The sequence below is a fragment of the Chelonoidis abingdonii genome, chromosome 9, assembly GCF_003597395.2.
Source record: "Chelonoidis abingdonii isolate Lonesome George chromosome 9, CheloAbing_2.0, whole genome shotgun sequence".
NCBI lineage: Eukaryota > Metazoa > Chordata > Testudines > Testudinidae > Chelonoidis > Chelonoidis abingdonii.
The window spans coordinates 45648147-45670236 of NC_133777.1; the positions used below are offsets into that span (position 1 = coordinate 45648147).

Sequence of the window (22090 nt, forward strand, 5' to 3'; positions counted from 1 at the left end):
GTGAAATCTGTATAATATAGAGTAAAAGCACACAAAAGACCAGATTTCACATGTGGAGACCAGATTTCACAGGCGGAGACCAGATTTCTCAGTCCGTGACACATTTTTCGTGACCATGATTTTGGTAGGGCTCTATTCATACTGATCCTGATGAAACCAAACTAGTCAAATCATTTATTTGAACATTCAAAGCATTCTATGTGACTCTGTTTCATTTGGCAAATAGAAATTTTCCTGATCTTTTACTGGGATACTTTAAAAAGGTTTCATTGTATACTTTACATCAGAAGTGAGAGTTTTATTGCCTTTACGCTTCTATGGAATGTGACTTTATAGATAATCTTTACCTTTAGAAAAAGAAGCATTACCTGTAAGTAAAATTCTCTGAAAGTAGCAATTATTTATGGCTATCTATTCACATTGTCCAGTTTTGAAGTTCCCAGTCACTTCATTCTGCTTTTAGATTAGAGGTAGCTCCAAATAAGGAACCAGTTATATTATTTATGTATGCATCAGGTATACATACTATTTATACTCAAGCCACATATAGTACATACTGGACAGTTTAGCCCAAAGGCAGAAATGGTAACTAAATGAATCATATTTCTGATTACCTGTGCTGGAGGCCATGCATGATTTAGGAAAGTCTATCCACAGATGGTCCCCTTTCTGCAAACCAATATACAGATATAGAAAATAAAACCATTTTTTTCCCGGAGTCTCAGAGACTCGTCATTTTTAGCTAGTTTTTGAACTCATTAGATTTCATCTTAGAATTCTGACATAATTTTTGAAAAATACTCAGATTGCAAGATGGATTTTTAATTTTAGCTTCCCTTTATCATTCTTTCCCATGGTTAGTTCATTTAGTGGAGCACTGTAAATTTAGTGGAGCACCAGTAGACAGCTAAAAGTCTTATTGCATAACAAGTATGTCCCAGACCTTGTGCATTTACATTTATGATTGACTAGTAATGAATGCTCTTGTTGATTACAAAAGGAACTTCTCATTTCAGATAGAATAAATGATTAAAGAATTTGCATGGTAGAGCAAAAAAGAATATTGAGAGAGTTAATGGCTATGGTTTTCAAGTATTGGTAATGTTATAATAATGCTTTAGGCACTTACCTTAGACAAGAGTATTTGAGACCTTGTAAATGATGTTTTTCGCTTCAGAAGTTCCTTATACTTTGTGTTTCTTTCAGACTGCAAATACAACCACTTTGAGCTATTTAGTGACCAGTTTAAAACCAAACACCTTGTATGAATTCTCTGTGATGGTGACTAAAGGTCGAAGATCAAGTACTTGGAGTATGACAGCTCATGGGACTACCTTTGAATTAGGTATTCACTTGTGTCTTTCTGGAACTGTTAATCATTTCAATGAGATGAATAAAATCAGTCCTATCCCAATGCTGGTTCTTTGCATAGACTTAAAATGGCAGTCCTCTGCTGTTGCTGATGTGGGATTTGGGGGAGGAGGGGAACAGAGTGGGGGGATTCCTGATATTAATATTATTTGAAAGTCAATGAAGGGGAGATTACATAAAAGAGAGAATTGTGATCAAATTACAGAAAATAAATGGATAAAATGATCTGTAGTTAATAGATGGGAAAGGAGAGAGAGACATGTTTTAAATATCTGAGAAATCGCATCTTAATAGCAGCTACTAAGAAAAACCTTGTAATTAATAATGACAATTTACTAAAATTCATTAATTATAGAACAAAAATTAGACGAGACAAGCTCTTCTGAGAACTTTGGTGCATAGAAATTTAGTCATCAAAATCAGCCCTAAATTCGTCATCTCCTCGTGAATTGCCTAGGTAGCTATCAGAACTATAGGAGCTGTGAACTGTGCATACAAACTACAGCGTTACAGCTGCTCGTTGAAACTCATGCCTAATGAGCATCTGTAGGTTGCAGAACCCCTCTGCCCCAGACCTGTCCCCTGGTATCTTATTTTTCACCTGCAAGATTGGTCAAAGAGCAGGGAGCATTCACTATCTCTGTTAGCTTCCAGCTATTTTCACTTTAGCTTAAATTTAGCTTTCTTATAATCATAGAACCGTAGGATCAGAAGGGACCACAAGGCTCATCCAAGATAGATGGTCATCCAGTCTCTTTTTTAAAACCTACAGTGAAGGAGAGTCCACGATTTTCCTTGCCAGTCTGTTCCATTGTCATACTGTTTGTACAGTTAGGAAGCTTTTCCTGAGATTTAATCTAAATCTACTGCTGTTATATTTACTTTTTGATTTATTTTAATTGTAAATACAAATAAGCCCCTATCCTATCCTTAAGGCCTTGACATCTATTAAAATATTGCATAAAAAATATGTAAAAACAAGTATCAGAGGGGTAGCTGTGTTAGTCTGGATCTGTAAAAGCAGCAGAGAGTCCTGTGGCACCTTATAGACTAACAGACGTTTTGGAGCATGAGCTGTCGTAGGTGAATACCCACATTCACTCGTGAAAGCTCATGCTCCAAAACATCTGCTAGTCTGTAAGGTGCCACAGGATTTTTTGCTGCAAGTAAAAACAAAGCACCAGTCCAGTCAGCGCAATATCGTAAAGAAAGAGTGAAACCAATCACTTTGTTTAGATTTAAAGTAGAATTTTCAAAAACATCTATGTTGCTTTTGAAAATGTTTCTCTTTTGTGGGTGTGGTTGTGATGTATCTTTGTCGTGCTAGACATCTTTGTTAGTTTTGGTTTCACAGGAACTATAGTTGACCTAGTACTGAGGGAGCCTAAATTCTTAAGGGACTTACCCAGCTGACAGAAGTGGCAAGCAGGGCTAGGTCTAGTTATCAGGGTGATGTGTGGTGAGGTCCAAAGCAAGAGCACCTGATCGCTTGGTTTTAGTGTAACAATATCTATCTATCATTAACCATTAGAGTTGGAACCTAGAAGTTGCAGAAAAGTGTAAACACTTTTTAAGTAGAATTTGTATTAAAAATACAAGCAACTGAGATATGAATCAGGGTGAAATGAAGAAAATTACTTCTCTGTCCCTGACTAGTCATCTTTTCATTAGAGATCTCCATAGACTTATGTAGGCAGAGTCGCCAACTCTTGTAATTTTATTGTGAGTTTTGTGATAGTTCCTTAAACCCCAACAGTGACGTTATATGAATACATGAAAATCTCAGCTTTCATTTGAAACATAAAGTAACTTTCTAGTCCTTGTGTTTGTGGAGAAAAACTTGAATGCATGAAACTTAGTGTGCCCAAAAGGCTCAAAAACCAGAAGACAAGTAAAAAGAACTCCTAATGTATCTTTTTTTTTAGAAAAAAAAAGGTTCATGACTTAATCCAGTCTCCTGGTTTTAGGTGCCTAATGGATGATTTTTGAACAGTTGGGATTGGCAATGCTGCATAGGACTTATTCTTCAATTACTGCTGAAGAAAGGTTTGTTCTTCTTCAAGTACTGTCCCTGTAGGTGCTGCAGTGTAAGAGACCTTGCATCCCTGCACTGGTGATTGGAAAGCTTTGCTAGCAGTGTCAGTTAGGCCCACACATGCACTGTCTCTCACCACTCTATATCAAAAACCTACCGACCGCTACGCCTACCTTCATGCTTCCAGCTTCCATCCTGGGCACATCACACGATCCATTGTCTACAGCCAAGCACTGAGGTACAACCGCATCTGCTCTAACCCCTCAGACAGAGACCAACACCTACAAAACACCTACAAAATCTCCACAAGCATTCTCAAAACTACAAATACCCGCACTGAGGGAAAATTAGGAAACAGATCAACAGAGCCAGAGTGTACCAGCAAGCCTCCCTACTTGGCAAGACAAACCCAAGAAAGAAACCAAACAGGACTCCACTGCCTCACTTACAGCCCCAGCTAATTTAAACCCTCCAACGGCATCATCAGGGATCTACAACCCATCCTGGACAATGATCCCACACTTTTTTTTTTTCACGATCTGTGGGTGGGACAGGGCCAATCCTTGCCCACAGGACAATGCCCAACCTGAAACGTATCTCCTCACCAGCAACTGCACACCGTACCATAGTAACTCTAGCTCAGGAACCAATCCATGCAACAAACCTCGATGGCCAACTCTGCCCACATATCTACACCAGCGACACCATCATAGGACCTAACCAGATCAGCCATACCATCACTGGTTCATTCACCTGCACGTCACCAATGTATATACGCCATCATATGCCAGCATGCCCCTCGCTATGTACATCGGCCAACTGGACAGTCAACTACGGAAAAGGTATAAATGGACACAAATTCAGATATCAGGAAGGCAATATACAAAAACCTGTAGGAGGCACTTCAACCTCCCCTGGCCACACTATAGCAGACCTTAAGGTGGCTATCCTGCAGCAAAAAAACTTCAGGACCAGACTTCAAAGAGAAACTGCTGAGCTTCAGTTCATTTGCAAATTTGACACTATCAGCTCTGGACTAACAAAGACTGTGAATGGCTTGCCAATTACAGAACCAGTTTCTCCTCCCTTGTTTTTCACACCTAACTCTTTTTCCTTCTCCCCTACCGGTAGCTCTACTTGCTAGAACACAGGCCTCACCCTCTCCTGACTGAACTAACTCGTTATGCTCTAGCTTGCTTTGCTAGCATATATATACCTGCCCTCTGAAATTGGGATCCACCTACCCTGCGTCTGACGAACGTGGCGGTATTCAACCACTTCACCCACGAAAGCTCACGCTCCAAAACGTCTGTTAGTCTATAAGGTGCCACAGGATTCTCTGCTGCTTTTACAGATCCAGACTAACACGGCTACCCCTCTGATACTCTCCAGCTCATGTTGACTAACCCCCCTCAGTTCCTTCTCAACCACCCCAGCCAGAGATGAAGTCATTAGCAGTCCATTAAGACTATCACTTAATTTACATACCTGTAGTTAGTTGGTCTACTATTTATAGTTCTAGTTATAGTCATCTCCCTTCTTATTTTATCCTTGAAAATAAAATAAAAAATACATTAATTTCTTTCCTGTTCTTTCTCCCCTGTCGGGGATCCTTCCCCGCAATGGGGTATGCCTGGTTCATCAACTTCAGAAAGTGTCTCACTTGTAAAGATGCCATCCCGATTGCAGACAAGCACTCTCAGTGCATTCACTGCCTTGGGGAAGGCCATACACAACAGAAGTGTGGTCTTTGCCATCAACTCCAGCCAAGATCTCGCAAAGACAGAGCTCTGCCAAAAGATCATCTTCATGGAAGAACTCTCCGACCCCAGTTGCCTGATAGACGTGAACCTTCCCCACAGCATTCTACATCTAAGGCCTGTGGGTCAAGGAAACAGGCTGCAGATCCCTCTCATAAATCATCTAAGAAGAGAATGGGAAGTCCCACAGTGAGCTCCAAGGTAGCCATAATCATTCATCATCTCACTCGGTATCTTCGGCATCACCGGCACTGAAACTATCTCAGTCCACTACCTATGGATCACAGAGACTAACAGCAACTGGAACTTCTGGCAGGCCTACAGACTCGATGGGCATGGGCACTGAGTCATCAGCCCTGAAGGACAGGGGTAAGCAATCTTTTAAAAAGATACTCCTGGTACTCAAGTCCACATCGGCACCACCAACGATGGCTCGCCCAGCACTGGAGCAACTGGTCTGAACAATATCCCTGTCCTCCCCGGCACCACCACCAATGCCGGGACAATCAGTACTGGCAGAATCCTACCATTGCAGAGACCTCCATGTGCCAGATGCACCAGAGTCCCCATCTCTTGGTATCAAGACCTTTGCACCAAGCCTCCACCAAGTTCAGGAAGTATCCCTGTTGCCATGCCGTGCCTCTCTGCCCTCTAGTGAAGGTTCAGACAGTGAGCCAGAGGAAGTAGTGTTGCAGTACTCCTTCCAAGCTCCATATGGTGCTTGCTACCAACAGAGACCAAGAATATACACACAGATGGCCCCACCAGCACCATCCTGGTATGGCCACCCATGCGTGCTACCTCTAGGCTCTGTGCCACCACCATCCCAATGGCCATATTGGGACCCTTGGGTGGCACACTGCCAGCATGCCTCTCAGTCTTCGAGCCTTGCCCAAGAACCCTGGAATAGGCCCCCCTTGGCTGCAGCATCCAGAGCTTCGGAACCACCTCAAGTCATAGAGGAACAGGAAGCTGGTATAGAGGGGGAAGTGACACCAAGGATCATATCCTCTTATTCTCCAGATGAAGCCATTATGCCTCTTCCACCATCTTTGGCAGACAATTTTTCTCTCTCCCAGGAGCTGGGATAGAGTGTAGCAGTCATTCTCCAGATACCATTGGAGGAAGTCATGTACACCCACCATCAACTCTTTGACATCCTCCTGTCTGCCTCCTCCTCAAGATCACTCTCCTGATTAATTAAGCCATTTTAGACCCAGCAAAGACTGTGTGGCAGACCACAGCATCTGTGGCACCAACCTGCAAGTAAGTGAACAAAAAATACTATGTCCCCGCTAAGGAATCTGAATTCCTATTCTCCCACCTACCACACAGCTCCATCATGGTGGATGCCGTCAACTTCCACGACCGATCACACTGTCGAGCTACTCCCTATGACAGGGACTGGAAGCGCCTTGATCTTTTTAGTAAAAAAGTATATCCCTCAGCCAGTGTACAATTCCGTATCACCAACTACCAGGCCCTTATGGCGAATTATGATTACATAAATTACTCAAAACTAAGTGACTTTATTGAAAAGATGCCAGAAGCACATTGTGACCAAATTTAAGGCCATTATTCAGGAGGGCCAATTAATGGCAAAGACATCACTTCAGTCTGCCCTTGATGTGGCTGACACAGCAGCTGGATCCATCTCCACAGATGTGATGATGCAAAGAGTGGCATGAGTCCTTTTGTCAGGCTTCCTGAAAGAGGCACAGTCCACTGTTGAGGGTCCTTCCTCTAGAGGGCTCTTTGCCAAGAAGACTGATACCTCCCTTCACACTCTGAAGGACTGCAGAGCTACCCTCCGATCACTGGGTATCTATACATGGAACAAAAGAGATGATTTAGTCTCCCATCCCAGTCTCACACACGTCTCAGTACCAACCTCAACGCCACTGTGAGCTGCAAAGGAAGAAAGGGAAATTCCCTAACCACAAACCATCTCGTCCACAATCTTCGGCCCAGCCCTTTATGTATAAGCACCACTTTTGATGAGCAGGTCAAGGCGCCATTAGGCCACTCCCCCTGGCTGACACAGCCAACCATGCCCATTTGGCCACTGATTGGCAGCGTTCCACAGCACCTGGGAATGCATAACATCAGACTAATGGATCCTAGAGGTGGCTCAAACTGGGTACTTCATGCATTTTACCTCCCTATCCTTTCAACAACACCCTTCTTGGTCCCTCTTCAGGGACCCTTTTCATAAGAGTTTACTACAAGAGATAGATCGTCTCCTATAGTTATGAGCCACAGAAACAGTACCTCAACATCTGTAAGGCAAGGGGTTCTATTCTTGTTATTTTCTAATACCCAAAAGGAAGGGAGGTTGGAGACCTATACTGGACCTCAGAGCTCTCAGTAAGTTTGTCAAGGCTCAAAAATTCAAGATGATCGCCTTATGAAGGCTCATTCCAACTTTGGAAAAGGGAGACTGGTTTTCAGCCCTGCCGTACCTATCAATGAAAATGGCTTTTCTCACAGTGATTACCTTGGCCAGGAGAATAGGAGAGATAGCAGCTCTGGTGACACATCCCCACTACATGGTATTTTTTCCAGACAAGGTTACGCTCAGGCCCCATCCAAAATTCATCCCTAAGGCAACCTCCCTGTTTCACATGCATCAATTGATTCACCTTCCAATCTTCTACCTCAAGCCTCACCAAGACGACAGGGCAGCTATATTACATGCTCTAGATGTCAGGAGAACCCTGGGCTTCCACCTGGACAGAACGAAGTCCTTCAGGAAGTTCCCTAGACTAGACTTTTCCTCTCCATTGTGGAAAGATCCTAGTGCTCAGTTACAGAAGGAAGCACTGTGGAGCTGAAGATGGCATCTGAGGTGGAGTCCCCAGTGATCGCGTAGTGTTCTGCGAAAGTGTGCCTAGAGGCTCTCCAAGTGGGTCTCAGATTGCATCAGATAGTGTTATCAAGTTCGCAACATTATCCCTCCAGACTCTAATCATACACACTCCACAAGGTCGATCTCCTCATCCATTGTCTTCTTCAAGAATGTCACTAGCTCAGAGATCTGTAGAGAAGTGACATGGGAGTCAGTTCACACTTCCGCAGAACACTATGCGATCACTGGCACTCCATCTCTAATGCCATCTTCAGTTCCACAGTGCTGTCATCTGTAACTGACCCGACTCTGAAGTCCTGGCCCTCCAGAAGGGGTACTGCCTGGGAGTCAGCTACAGTGGAGCATCCATAGGGACACTACTCAGCGAAGAAGAAGTTACTCACCTTGTACAATAACTATGGTTCTTCAAGATGTGTCCCCCTGTGGGTGCTCCACAACCCACCCTCCTCACCTCTACTTCAGAGTTCTTGTCTATGACTCTGTTGTAGAGACGGAACTGAGAGGCGTTAGCCCACACACACTGGCTAGCCTTGTGGCGCAGCACGAGGAGAGACAGTGCATGTGTGGGCCCAATGAACACTGCTACTGAAGTTCTCTGATCAGCAGCGCAGGAATACAAGCACACCTATAGAGGAGCAACCACAGGGGGACACATCTCGAAGTGCCATCATTACTGCATAAGATGAGTAACTTCTTGTTGTAGCTCAAGCACAGGCCTGGAAATCGGGAACCTTTTTCTAGTCTTGACAGTGTTCCTGGTTCTCTCATCCTAGCCTTGTCTAAGAGGTTGATTCGTGCTTTGCTTAAGTCCATCCCTGTTCTGTAGAGCACTTGAACACCTTTGGTTGTTTGTTGAATTGGGGCAATAGTTACTAACCTTTGAGCCTCACTTCCCCCATCTCTATAGTGGGGATAATAGTACTTAGTAACCTAACACGAGGGATGACAGGAGGATTAGTCACCAGTAGGTAACATACATAAAGCCCTTTGAACAGGAAAAGTACTATGACAACACTAACTAGTACTGTTATTGAATTCAGTTTCCATGGCAGATGTAGTTTGCTAAAAGTTATATAATTAGAAGTCTGTTTTTTATAATTATATAGTTCCAAGGCATAGCTGGTTATTTAATTGCACCTTTGGAGACATCAGCTCTATGCATTTCATTGCCATTAATCTGAGCCCCATCTGGGTATTTCAGTTCACCATAAGATTCTGATTCACACATTTAAACCTTTAACTGGGGTGAAAGGCCTGTATCGTTTCCTCATTTTTGTGCAGGAAGGATGGTGGGGAAAAGACTTCTGCCTCAAGCTATTAAAAAGAAAAAAAGGGCCATGTGTTCATCATATCTGTTTCCAGAGTTCAGATAAACCTTGGTTAAAAGAAAGCAAGAGAGATAACACCTCTGTAGATGCAGACTTCCTTGCAAGCCATCAGAAACCTGTAGTCAAAGTGAAGGGTCTCTCAGAGGTTACAATTAAAAGCCTGCAGGAGTTTACCTTGGTGTTTCAAATGTGTTCATGGTGGAAAATAGCCATTGCAAGATCTGAGTCCCAGAGCAAACATTTTTGTGTAGAGATAAATTTTATCTTTTATGTTTTATTATTTTACATAAAAACAAAACATGGAATGGTGTCTTTACAAGATGATGGGATTTCAGGAATGTTAAAATATTGTGGACTACCAGTCAGTACTTTCAACTAGTAGCTTTGTTTCTACGAATATATTGTCTGTTTATTAAAAAAAAAAAAAAAAAAAAGACAATAATTGAAGACGCACGTTGTTTATCCAGTCATGATTCACAGCATCTGTTGGACTGTAGAAATAGATAGCTCCTTAAGGAAAGGAAATATTATGCACCATATGGTATTGGCCATTTTAATGGAGTAAATCATTAAAACTGCTGCCCTAGAATGGTAGATTTACCTTGCGATTAAACATACTGGGTTTCTATTGCCGGACACCCATATTTCTGTGGCAAAGCAAGTTTAAAAGGATGTCAAGTATCAGAGGGGTAGCCGTGTTAGTCTGGATCTGTAAAAGCAGCAGAGAATCCTGTGGCACCTTATAGACTAACAGACGTTTTGGAGCGTGAGCTTTCGTGGGTGAATACCCACTTCGTCAGACGCAGGTAGTGGAAATTTCAGGAGCAGTATATTATGTAGCAGCAGCTGAGATAACGCGAGTCTCAGTCAGGGGGTCGAGGCCCTGTTCTAGACAGTAGAGGTGTGCAAACCAGAGGGAGAAACGGTTCTGTAATTGCAAGCATTTCACAGTCTTTGTTGTCCAGAGTTGATAGTGTCAAATTTGCAATGAACTGAAGCTCAGCGTTTCTCTTTGAAGTCATGGTCCGTGAAGTTTTTGCTGCAGGAAGCCACCTTAAGGTCTGCTATAGTTGTGGCCAGGGAGGTTCAAGTCTCTCACTACAGTCTTGTATATTGCCTTCTCTGATATCTGATTTGTGTTCCATTTATCCTTTTCCGTATGATGTCCAGTTATGGCCGATCGTACACAGCAGAGGCCATTTGCTGGCGATGAGTGGAATGCGATTACATTGGTGGACGTGCGGTGAATGAACCATGTTGGATGTGGCTGATGTGGTTTAGTCATATAGTGTCGCTGGTAGTAGATATGTGGTCACAGTGCATGAGGTTTGTTGCGATGGATTGCAACAACAGGTATACAGATAATGTTTTTCCGTACCACCATACCTGCAGACAATGGCTTACTGTTAAAGTTATTTCAACTACTCTACGTGTGAAATCAATTAACGTACAGCCATTGGCTTGGCATGTCTTAGTAAGTAGGTGTACAGCAAAAAACATTACTGATATACTGTTTCGTTGCAATCCCATTGCAACAAACCTCGGCATGCCAACTAGTGCCAACTTTACCCTATCCTATTCTACGACCGCCAACCCATCAAGGACCTAACCCAGATAGCCACACATCACTGAGTTCAATTCTCCTGCACGGATTTCACAATGTATATACGGCCATCATATGCCGCAATGCCCCTCTGCTATTGATACATCGGCCCAAACTGGCAGTCACTTACGAAAAAGGTAAAATAAGACTGACACAATCGATCACGAGAATGGCATATCATACAAACCTTGATAGGATAGTTAGAAGAGCACTTCAACTCCCCTGGCCACACTTATAGCAGACTTAAGGCTGGCTATCCATGCAGCACAAAAAAAACTTCAGACCAACTTCAAAGAGAGAAACTTGCTGAAGCTTCAGTTCATATTGTGCCAATTTGACACATCAGACTGGACCACAAAGAGTACTGTGAATGGCTGCAATTACAGACCATCTCTCACTCCCTTGGTTTCACCCTCTACTGCTAGAACAGGCCTCACCTCTCTGCCCGTGACTGAACTAACACTCGTTATCTCAGCTTGTCTTGCTGAGCAATATATACCTGCCCGAAATTTCCACACCTGCGATCTGACGAAGTGGGTATTCACCCACGAAAGCTCACGCTCCAAAACGTCTGTTAGTCTATAAGGTGCCACAGGATTCTCTGCTGCTTTTAAAAGGATGGTTATGAGATCATTTACATGCATTCAGTGAGATCACTTACATGCTTCTAATGATTGTTTGGTTTGTTTTTTTTTGCAGTTCCTACGTCTCCACCAAAAGATGTGACTGTGGTGAGCAAAGAGGGAAAACCTAGGACAATAATTGTAAACTGGCAGCCACCGTCTGAAGCCAATGGCAAAATTACAGGTGCAGTTTGTGTGCGCTCTCTGAAGTGATCCTGTATCCTTATTTTTAGTATACTGAGCTTGGGAGGGTAGATGGAAGATATCTAATCAACAGCAGATTAGACACCAAATGTAATGCCCCAGTCTCCTCTTTGTTAATCACAAACCCATATAGGATGTTTATCTTCTTATTTATGAATCTTCTCATGTAGCCGAAATTAAGTGTTTAATTTTACATCTGCTGGAAATGAGTTAAGTATAAAAAATAAATGCAACTCTGAAGTTTTCAGCCCACTGCTGCTCTTCTCTTTAGAGGCATCGACATTGCTGATCTCCACATGAAGTATAGATTATTGTAAAATAGGAGTCTGGATCATGTAAAATTATCATTAATAATATTTTGATTTAGTTGGGGATTGGTCCTGCTTTGAGCAGGGGGTTGGACTAGATGACCTCCTGAGGTCCCTTCCAATCCTGATATTCTATGATTCTGTGATCATGAAAGGTCAGATTATCATTTTAAATACTATAGAAATCATCATCTTCACCAGTTAATGCAATCCTAGTAGCAAACTTTCAGAAACACACATCTGCAGTTAGATTGGCCCTGAAGCATTTTATGAAAGAGATTGTTGGGCCCAATTCTCTAGCATGTTGTCTGTGGCATTCCTCTGGTACAAAGTGGACTTAGACTCAATATGTGAAGGTGCTGGAGGATTTCCCTGTATTCAAGATAATTCATAAGTGGCCTAGGAGCATGACTGGGTATATTTGTACCCTGGTAGTTCATTGCACCCTGTAGACCATAGGAGCAAGCTACTCTGAATTACACATTGAATCTGGGTGGTTGTTTCTATACCTAAGAACGTCATGCAGACAAAAGAAGGGAAGGGAGAAAATAAAATATCCCCCCAATATTTATAAAATAATATAGAATTTGATTCTGTAAATGTGGATGAAAATATAGAGACATGTAAAGATGGACAGCTATATATCCAGAGACGAAGTGTTGATATAATAACTCTTCTTCAGCTCTGTGTAGCTTCAAAGCTTGTCTCTGTCAGCAACTGAAATTTGTCCAATAAAAGATATTACCTTACCCACCTTGTCTCTATTGTACTGGGACCAGCATGGCTACAATAGTGCAAACAGCTGTGAATACACATCGATAGCTAGAGTATATGACTGTGTGGTATATAAAGGTTTGTCTTTGAGAAGTGCCACAGCAAATCCCCACTTATGGAATCTTCATATGCTGCTGTTTGGCTCAGGCCCATCTAGAAGAGCCATGCCCTCCTGGGTTGTGCAAGTGCCCCCCTCATGGATTGGATTGTTCAGCACTGAAGCTAGTTAGCTGCAGGCTTTCAGGACTGTAGGTGAAGTGCCCTTTGCTTTTTAGCAGCCATTCCAGTTGTCTGGTTCAAAGTTATTTTTGAAGTTGTTTTAGGTAGAATTGCCTGCTTTCAACTCCCCATCTACCCCACGTCTTCAGTATTGCATAGGCAGGTTATTTAGCTGGTGCTTGGGGTTGAGGAGTTGATTCTGTGCTCTGGCTGACTCTGACAACGAGGCAGTATTCAAACAGTGTATGATGTATGCCAGTAAAATGTACTTCCTGCCTAGAGCCAGAAAATTGGGGAAACCTAAGGGTGTTGGTTTAGAAAATCTTTGAAATGGTGAGTCCAGGTAAACAGAACTCTGAGGGAAAGGAAACTTGTAACATCCATTTCAGTAGCGTCTTTAAAAAATGTCTTACGTATAATATGGTCTGATAACTAGCCCTTGGATAGCAGGGAACAAGGGTTGTGTATCCTTTTGGAAAGACGAGACTCTTCTCATTGCAATAGTGCAAGTCTCCTGTTTCTAGCTTTCATACTGTGCTAATGGACTTTAAACCTGAACTGGTCTGAGTCTGAAAAATCAATTACTCCACGTTTAATCACTTGTGAATTATGCTGCCATCTCAAATCCATGCCAGTAAAATCTTTATACCACCCCATCAAGTGTTCCATATATGTGTATGTGAAAAAGAAAGAGACAAATTTAGATTTTTCATCCAAAATTGTCATAAAAATCCAGGCACAGAAGTTGCTTTCCCACTCTTAAAATGATGAAGATGAAAAAAATAATGTGTTTGCTCACCTGGATTAAGCAGTATTTTACAAGACTAAGCTTTATTATTGTTTGAATGTGCAACGATCACAGCTGAATGTTTTAAAAATGTTTTGTAATCACATTTGCAATTACACTATAAAAGGAAATCTGATAAAATGATTGCATTATGTGAAACATTAGAATTCCCTTTATATGTCAGTTGTACGCCAATTCCACATTTTACAGGAACATGTGAACAGACTGCCCTCTGGTGGTTTGAATAGAAAACAAGATACTAAATAGCTCACAAAGTGAGCACTGGCCTTTCTGTGCATTGAGGGAGACAGGGTCCTGTGGAAAAAACAGTATGTGATCATGTCATTAAAGACTGTATCATAATGCATACACACAAGAGCAGTGAATTAAGGTTGCACAGGCAACTTTATTTGTAACATTCCCTAGCTTTTACTGGCTTGTTTGCAACCATAATAACGTTTTTTTAACATAACTTTAGGTGTCTTATATGTAAATAAACATTAAGAAGTGCAATTTCTGGGTTCTACAGGCCTTTGTTGTACAATATATTGAAAATACCAACCAATTAATCAAGACAAAAATAAAGAGTGTTGTCTTCAATTGCATTGATCTCTGGGGTTTGATTGCCACTTTACATGCTGCTCCTTGCTTAGGGCAGATCTTAGCTGCATTGCAGAGGACTAGCCCAGGGAATAGAGGTGAGTGTCACCTACCTGCATGGGAGAGGAAGTTACAGCTCTGCAGAGTATGCAGCCCCTTCCACTCTTCTACCTATGGTACCGGTAGCCCATGCAAGGGAGAAAGGGGACGTCAGATATCCCTTTGTGCAGGCGCGTAGGGGTACTGATGTTTAGCCCTGTATTTGTTAGTATTTATTTTATGCCATTGTTTCTACCCATTCACTGTCATTAAATATATTATATATTATAATCATTTTGCCAGTTCACCATGGTGCCATACATACAGTATATTCAATAAAAGATTACGTTGATTTAGTATACCTTTACAGGCGATATGCAATTCTCTTGAGGTTTACATTTTTTCATTGTTAATATAAACTGACAGATAGCAAAAGTTGTAACTACTTATTTTTTTATTTTATTTTAAAGCTATCATTTTTCTCTAAACTACTAATATTTGAGGAGGGAGCATTCTTATAATAGTCCTCAAAATTATTATTTTACATTGTTTTCATATGATTGGAAAAGAAGATGGAAATAATGGAATTCTCTATAATTGAATCTAGGATAATTTTGATATTTTAAGTGGCATTGTTATACTTCATGATATTATACAAAGGTTTAAAATTTTCCATGGGATGTGTATCTAAGATTTAAATGAATGCTTATATATTGAAACAAAGGAAGTTGTGGTTCTCGAAAGCCCCTCAGTGGTTTAAGAGCACCTATTCCATCTAAAGTCAGTAGGATCTGTGCTCGAGCCATTTAAGGAGCAACAAAAATCCCACCCTTTAATGCATAAATTTTATCTTTTTGGTACCTTTGAACAGGATACATCATTTACTACAGCACAGATGTGAATGCTGAGATACATGATTGGGTCATTGAGCCTGTGGTGGGAAACAGATTGACACACCAGATCCAAGAGTTAACCCTTGATACGCCATATTATTTCAAAATCCAGGCCCGCAACTCAAAGGGCATGGGGCCTATGTCGGAGGCAGTACAGTTCAGAACACCCAAAGGTAAAGTCTCATGTATGTTCTCCAGCATTTCCTAAAATACCTGTAGGAAAAGCAACTGGGAGCATCAATTTTGTATTGAATATGGGCTGCGGAGGAAAAGATGAAGTTTGATTAGGGAAGATGTTTTCTCTTTATTCTTCCAGTGGCTCTTGGCTGGAAACAAATGCATAACGCAGTTTAAAATCATATGTTTGTGGAGATTTATTTTTAAATTAATTATTGACCCATATGTCACCAAGCTGTTATTACATAGTCAGTGCCGTAAGTGGCTTTCAGAAAAACTGACTTCTAGTTACCCAAAGACTTCAGGTGCAGTGTGTTGCATCTGCCCAATGGTACAGACAGCAGGATTTGCAAATAAGTTCTTATTGATCTGTGAACAATTACATGTTAATGTCATGGATGAAATAACATGAACAAGTATGATATAACTGCCTCTTTAATCAAGAGATGCTTGTTCATGGGTAACTGATGAAAGGGTAGGAATGAACATGACATTGAAAATATGTACTATTAAGGAAACATGGAGAAATCATTGTATAGGACAGATGTTAATGTAGATAATATCTGTAAGGAGAGGTGAAAAATAACCTTACCAAAAAGGTGTGTGTCAATTTAACATCTAGCTGTATTGTTTCTATATGAGTTTTTGTGTTTAAAAATGGAAGCTTAAATCTCTAACTAGTTTTTTTCTGCTGTGTGAAGTTCTTTAAATACTGCTTGTCACTCCTTCAGACCTGGTGATCTTTCTCGTGTTTTTTACTCCCCTGTGCTTGTCCTGGTAGCTGAATCCTCAGATAAAATGCCTAATGATCAAGGTAAATAAACAGACATTCTTTCTCCTCTATTCCATCTGTTTCACACACTACTGTGTTTCTTTTCCACCTGCAATTGCACTTGATAAATGAAACACACATCAGCTGCTCTAAATGTAACTGAGCAAGCTCTTGTGAAGCTTTTATTAGCAGAGGAACTTGAGATTTTATTTCTGGTCTGGATGTCAGGAATGTAAAGTGATCTCCATAGTCAGATGTCACATAAGGGGAGAAGTGGGTTATGCTAACCCTGAACCATTCTGTTAAAATGAATTTGATTAGGTAATATTCAAGTAGAACTCTGACCAGTGAACCCTGGATCTCAGCACAAAGAGGTAGAAGACCAAAGAACACTTGCTGGATTAGCACAAGTTGTGTTTTGTCAGCTCTACATCTGTTATTTTTGCAGTAAATAAAAGTAGCCTTAGTCTTGTTCAGCTTTCTGCACGAGAGAGTCTGCTGGTTGACTCATTTAGAGATCAGTCTCCACTAGGAATGCAACTTTAGCCACCAGAAACTTTAAGCTTACTAACCTGACAAATGGTAGCTTTGAGTTTGCCGTGTGGAGCTGGGGTCTATGGTGATTTTTTAGGGCTAATTTTGCTTTCTTCCAAATAAGGTAAACATCCCACTAATAGGGAGAGAAATGTATTTTAGTGTTTGGGGAGGAACAAGTTTAAAGAGACACTGGCAAAGAATTTAGGCATATGATTAAAGCTAAAAGTGAAAACGTGTTCCACGTTATAAATATATATTTTTTTAATCCATTACTGAGAAATATTTTGTAAACACTGTTTATTTTACCTGTCCCAAACCAAACAGTGATGATTGAGGGCAGCTGAGGAACAAACTCTTATCCAGCCTTTGGTTGCAAAAATCGTGGCTGCTATCCCAGTCTCTATCCCCAAGGGGTGGGAAAGACTAAAACTTTGTGTATTATTTAAAAGTTGCTGCACTGTCTCTTTTGCACTGCTTTTCTAACCTCAGTTCTGCACATAACAGTCTTCATGTCCTTTATACAGCATGAGCATCCTAAGGGAGGAAAGTTTTGTCACAGTAACATTTTGTTAGTGTTCATAATTGCATAGAACTTTTAATTCAAAAATGCACATATGAAAAGCAGGAGACGTTTGTTTTACAATTCGTATAAATATAATAAGACTTTGAAGAGGTGACAAACTAGGAGCAATGGGTGAAATGAAGAAAAGGAAAGCATAGGCTGAATAGCAGAAAAAACTTCTTGACAACAAGATCTGTTAGACTGTGGAATAGTGTCTCTCGAGAAGTGATGGAAAAAGCACTGGAGAATATAGGGAACAAACCAATCCACAGTGAGTGGACTGAATCTCTGACTCCTGTGGTTTTTCTTATTTCTACCTTAGCCACATATTGAGTATGTTATCTCAGAATACCTTTTCAAATCTTTTTCCCATAGTGTTTCTCCTTACGTACATAGTACGATACTTTGCCCCTCCATTCTCCTTCCTTGTAGTACAGGTGTTGGCACACAGTAGAACAGGTTCCCTGTTGAAGCTATCTGTGTGTTGCACATTGGTCAAGTACAAGGACAAAACGCAATGTGTGTAGTACTCAGAAGAGCTAACCTGCAGTAACAAAAGGTAATAGTGTTATTTTCAGCTGTAGCATACTTATGGGGCACTCCCAAAACAGCTAGCCTAAAAAAACTGACCTATTAACACTGGAAAGTCTTTAAAGATTGCAAGCAAATTGTATTTCTACCAATCCTTGCTGAAGAGGGCAACAGAGAACCTCAATACTTCCAGTACAGCTCTCTGCAAACAGACTGGTACACATCCTCTAGGATCAAAGATGGGACATGTGCACTAGCTAGTTCATAGTGTCATGTTGAAAATAGAGGCATTCATTCTAATTCTTGCTGTAATGGTGATCAGTTTTCGAGGAGGAGGAGAATTGCTTGCAATACTAGGCTAGTGGGCCCATTTCTCTTCTCAATTACAATGGTGTAAAACTGCTGTGAGAAGATGATCGGGTTCATCATCTTGCAAATAGAACAGTTGTTAAGGTAACGTGAGATGTGAAAACTCCGAAGAATTGAAAGGATAATCTATCAATCCCTCATTCTAGGAATTAGATATTTGCCAGACTGACTGAGAGTCACTATGCGAAAGGGGTCTAGATTAATCCATTATGATCATCTAGTCTGACCTCCTGATGCATAACACAAGTCATAGAATTTCACTTCGTTGTCACTGCAGTGAGCCGATAAATTGTGGTTGAGCTATAGACATGCCAACATGTGATTGAACTTTAGAAGAACATCTAGTTCTTTGAGTGCTTGCTTATGTCCATTCCATGTTAGGTGTGCACACATCACATGCACAGTTGCTGGAGATTTTACCGTCAGTGGTATCCGTCAGGCCAGCTCTAGTGCTCTCTGGTGCTGCAAGCTTACGCACTAGTATAAGGAGCCTAGCTTGCCCTGCACCCTCTCAGTTCCTTCTTACCACCTGTGACCTCTTGCTTTGGCAAGGCAGTCAGTCAGTGGTTTTTTCCTGTTGTTCTCTAGATTAGTTATATTAGTCTTAACTTCATGTAGTAGTGTACATAGTTAAATAGAATTAGTGTATATAGTTAGACTCCCCCCCATCTTAGCTTAGAGGGGCTTCTTTCACCCCTGGAGCCGGGCATGCCCCAGGCTCCAGGCTTCAAACCCTGTGCCTCCTGCAGCAGGGGTATGCCAGTGAACAACCCACACTCCAGCTGTATAAAGTGTCTGGGAAAGGCGCACATATGACAGTGTTACCAAATCTGCTGGGATTTCAAACCTCATAGAAAGAACAACAGGGAGGCTAGACTACAGGCTATCCTAAAGGAAGCGGCACTTAAACTAGCGTCAGAGCCAAGTCGATTGGACTCAGCTATGAGCACCTCAGCTTTGTTGCAAAGAGTATCTCCGGCACTGCATGCTTCTCGGCACCATTCTCCATCTCCAGTACAAAGAAAGAAGTATAAGAAGCAATGGTCCAAGAGGGGATGCTACCCAGTACTGAGGAAGGACAAACAAGGGGAATGCAACGGAGTACAACCCATGTCAGGTTACACCTCCACTGCATGTTAGCAGCACCATCAACTCATCCCTAATCGCAGATGACATTGAGTCCAGTGTGGGACCATCTGCTGATGCCAGGCCATCATCGCTATGCCAGCAGGATCATGGTACTGTCCGAGAGGAGGGCTCCTCCAACTCACAATCTGGCAACAGACCCAGACTCTGGTACTGAGCCTGGTACTGACACACAGGACTTAGGCCAGGGGGGCATAATTGGGGCTGAAGAAGAAGAGGAGGGCCCCCTGTTGGTACAGGCATCTTCCTCCTCCTCCCCAGGCTGACTTTAGAGCCCATCACGAGCTTTTAAAAAGGATGACTTCTAACCTAGACTTGGAGGGTGGGGGTTCTTAAAGAGTCCTCACATATCCTCATTGACACTTTGGCCACAGCAGCCCCGTCAAAGGAGGCCCTACCTGTCAGTGAAGCTATTATGGGTGTGGTCAGGTCCCTATGGCATACCCCATCTTCTCTTCCTCTCACTTGAAAGAGGGCAGAGAAGTAGTACTAGGTGCCTGCCAAGGGACATGAATTCTTTTACTTCCACCCTCTTCGCATGGTTCCTTGTGTCACAGAGGCCAATGAGAGGGATGCTGCTAAACATGTCACTGGTGCCTCTGCTGCCGCTTCCGCTCTGCCTGGCCGTGATCTCACAAGACCACAGCCATTTACTCCACCCAAACCTCTGGGTCCTTCACTCGACTGCATGGAAGCTCCATAGTTGAACCTGAAGAAACAGGCCTGTTCAGAACAAGTCCGCCAGATCTTGCTAGGTAGCAGGAAACTATCTACTAGAGCAATTTACCTAGCCAAGTGGAAGTGTTTCTTGATGTTTCTTGCCTTCCTAATAGCAATTACCTCGGGGAAGGTCTCAGAAATTAGGGCCTTTATGTCAGAACCCATATACAATATTCTTTAAGGACAAAGTTCAACTGCGCCCCCACCCAGCATTCCTTCCAAGAGGGGCCTTGCAGTTTCACAGTAACCAGGCTATTTTCCTGCCGGTTTTCTTCCTGAAAGAGCATAGGAATGCAGAGGAGTGGCATCTCCACTTGTTGGATATTAGATGTGCCCTGGCCTTCTACACTGAGAGGACCAAACCCGGCAGCTCTTTGTGGCAATAGCAGAGATGATGAAAGGCCTACCGGTTTCATCACAAAGAATGTCATCCTGGATCACCTCCTGTATTCATACGTGTGATGAGCAGGTGGGCATTCCAGCTGCTGCCATTTTGACCACTCATTCAACAAGAGCTCAGGCTTCAGCAGCAGTTTTCCTGGCCCAAGTCCCAATACAAGACATCTGCAGAGCAGCAACCTGGTCGTCAGTATCTTCTCCTCCCATTACACCATCGCTCAGCAGGCTAGAGATGGTGCCAGTTTTTGAAGAGCAGTGTTTCAATCTGCATGTCCATAAACTCTGTGTCCACCTCCTTGGATACTGCCTGTGAGTCACCTAACATGGAATGGACATGAGCATGCACTCAAAGAAGTAAAATGGTTACTAACCTTTCCGTAACTGTTGTTCTTCCAGATGCGTTGCTCATGTCCATTCCACGACCCACCCCCCTGCCCCTCTGTCAGAGTTAGCCAACAAGAAGGAACTGAGAGGATGCGGGGCCATGAGTGTGCACCACAAGAGGGTGCCAGAGCCAGCCCAATGGATACCACTGAGGGAAAAATCTCCAGTAATGGTGCATATGGTACACGCAGAGCGTGCCACACCTAAAGTGGAATAGACATGAGAAACAAATCTCGAAGAACAGCAGTTACGGAAAGGTTAGTAACCATTTATTTTACTTTAAAGTCTTCAAGTGATGGAGAATTCACCATCTCTCTAGGTATGTTGTTCCATTGGTTAATTAATAATAACTGTTAAAAATCTGCATCTTATTTGTAGTCACATTTTGTCTAGCTTCAGTTTGTAGCCGTGAGATTGCAGTAGCCATTGTCTTCTAGACTAAAGAACTGTCTGTATTAAAACTCTTCTCCGTGTGTAGGTACATACAAACTGTGATCAAGACACTTCTTAATTTCTCTTGGCTAAACTAAATAGATGAAATGTCTTTAGTCCTCCCTATAAGGCAGGTACCAAGACCCCTGATCATTCTTGTGGTGCTTTTGTGAACCCTTTCCAATTAATCACTTCAAAGTGTGGACTCTAGAACTGGACACAGTATTCCAGCAATAGGGTGAATTTTTCAAAAGTGCCTAAATGACATAACATGCAAGGTCAAGTTTTCAAAAGTGACTTAGGAGCCCAAGTCTCATTGGTTGTTTGTGAGATATAGCCTGCGAAGTGCCTAAGTCACTTTTGAAAATTTGACTTTACCTCTTAAGTTACACGTAGGCATTTTGACAATTTTACTCACAGTCTCAATTCTGTATTCAATTATATTACCACCTCATCTTGTGTTCATTCTTCTAGCCACTGCAAAGCACTGGGAGCTTGTGCTGAGTTGGTTCTTCACCATTATACCTAAGTTCCTTTCAGAGTTACTGATTTCCAAAATACAGTCCCCTGCTTCTGTGTGTGATTTTGTTCCTAAATGTATACTCTTGCACTTGGCTGTATTAAAATGCATATTGGTCAGATGAGTCC

At 42.0% G+C, this 22090-nt stretch overlaps 1 protein-coding gene across 9 annotated transcripts in view; it reads left to right on the plus strand.

The window, feature by feature from the left end:
* NEO1 (neogenin 1) overlaps window positions 1–22090 on the plus strand; it is a 477222-nt gene that overhangs the window by 402101 nt on the left and 53031 nt on the right. For 6 of the 9 annotated variants that reach the window (XM_075069482.1, XM_075069491.1, XM_075069484.1 and 3 more), the window contains exons 18-21: window positions 1207–1345; window positions 11666–11773; window positions 15392–15586; window positions 16372–16404. In XM_075069482.1, coding sequence (XP_074925583.1) covers window positions 1207–1345; window positions 11666–11773; window positions 15392–15586; window positions 16372–16404 — 475 coding nt within the window. The remainder of the gene's footprint in view (window positions 1–1206; window positions 1346–11665; window positions 11774–15391; window positions 15587–16371; window positions 16405–22090) is intronic. The other 3 variants (XM_075069483.1, XM_075069486.1, XM_075069489.1) reach the window with 1 other exon arrangement.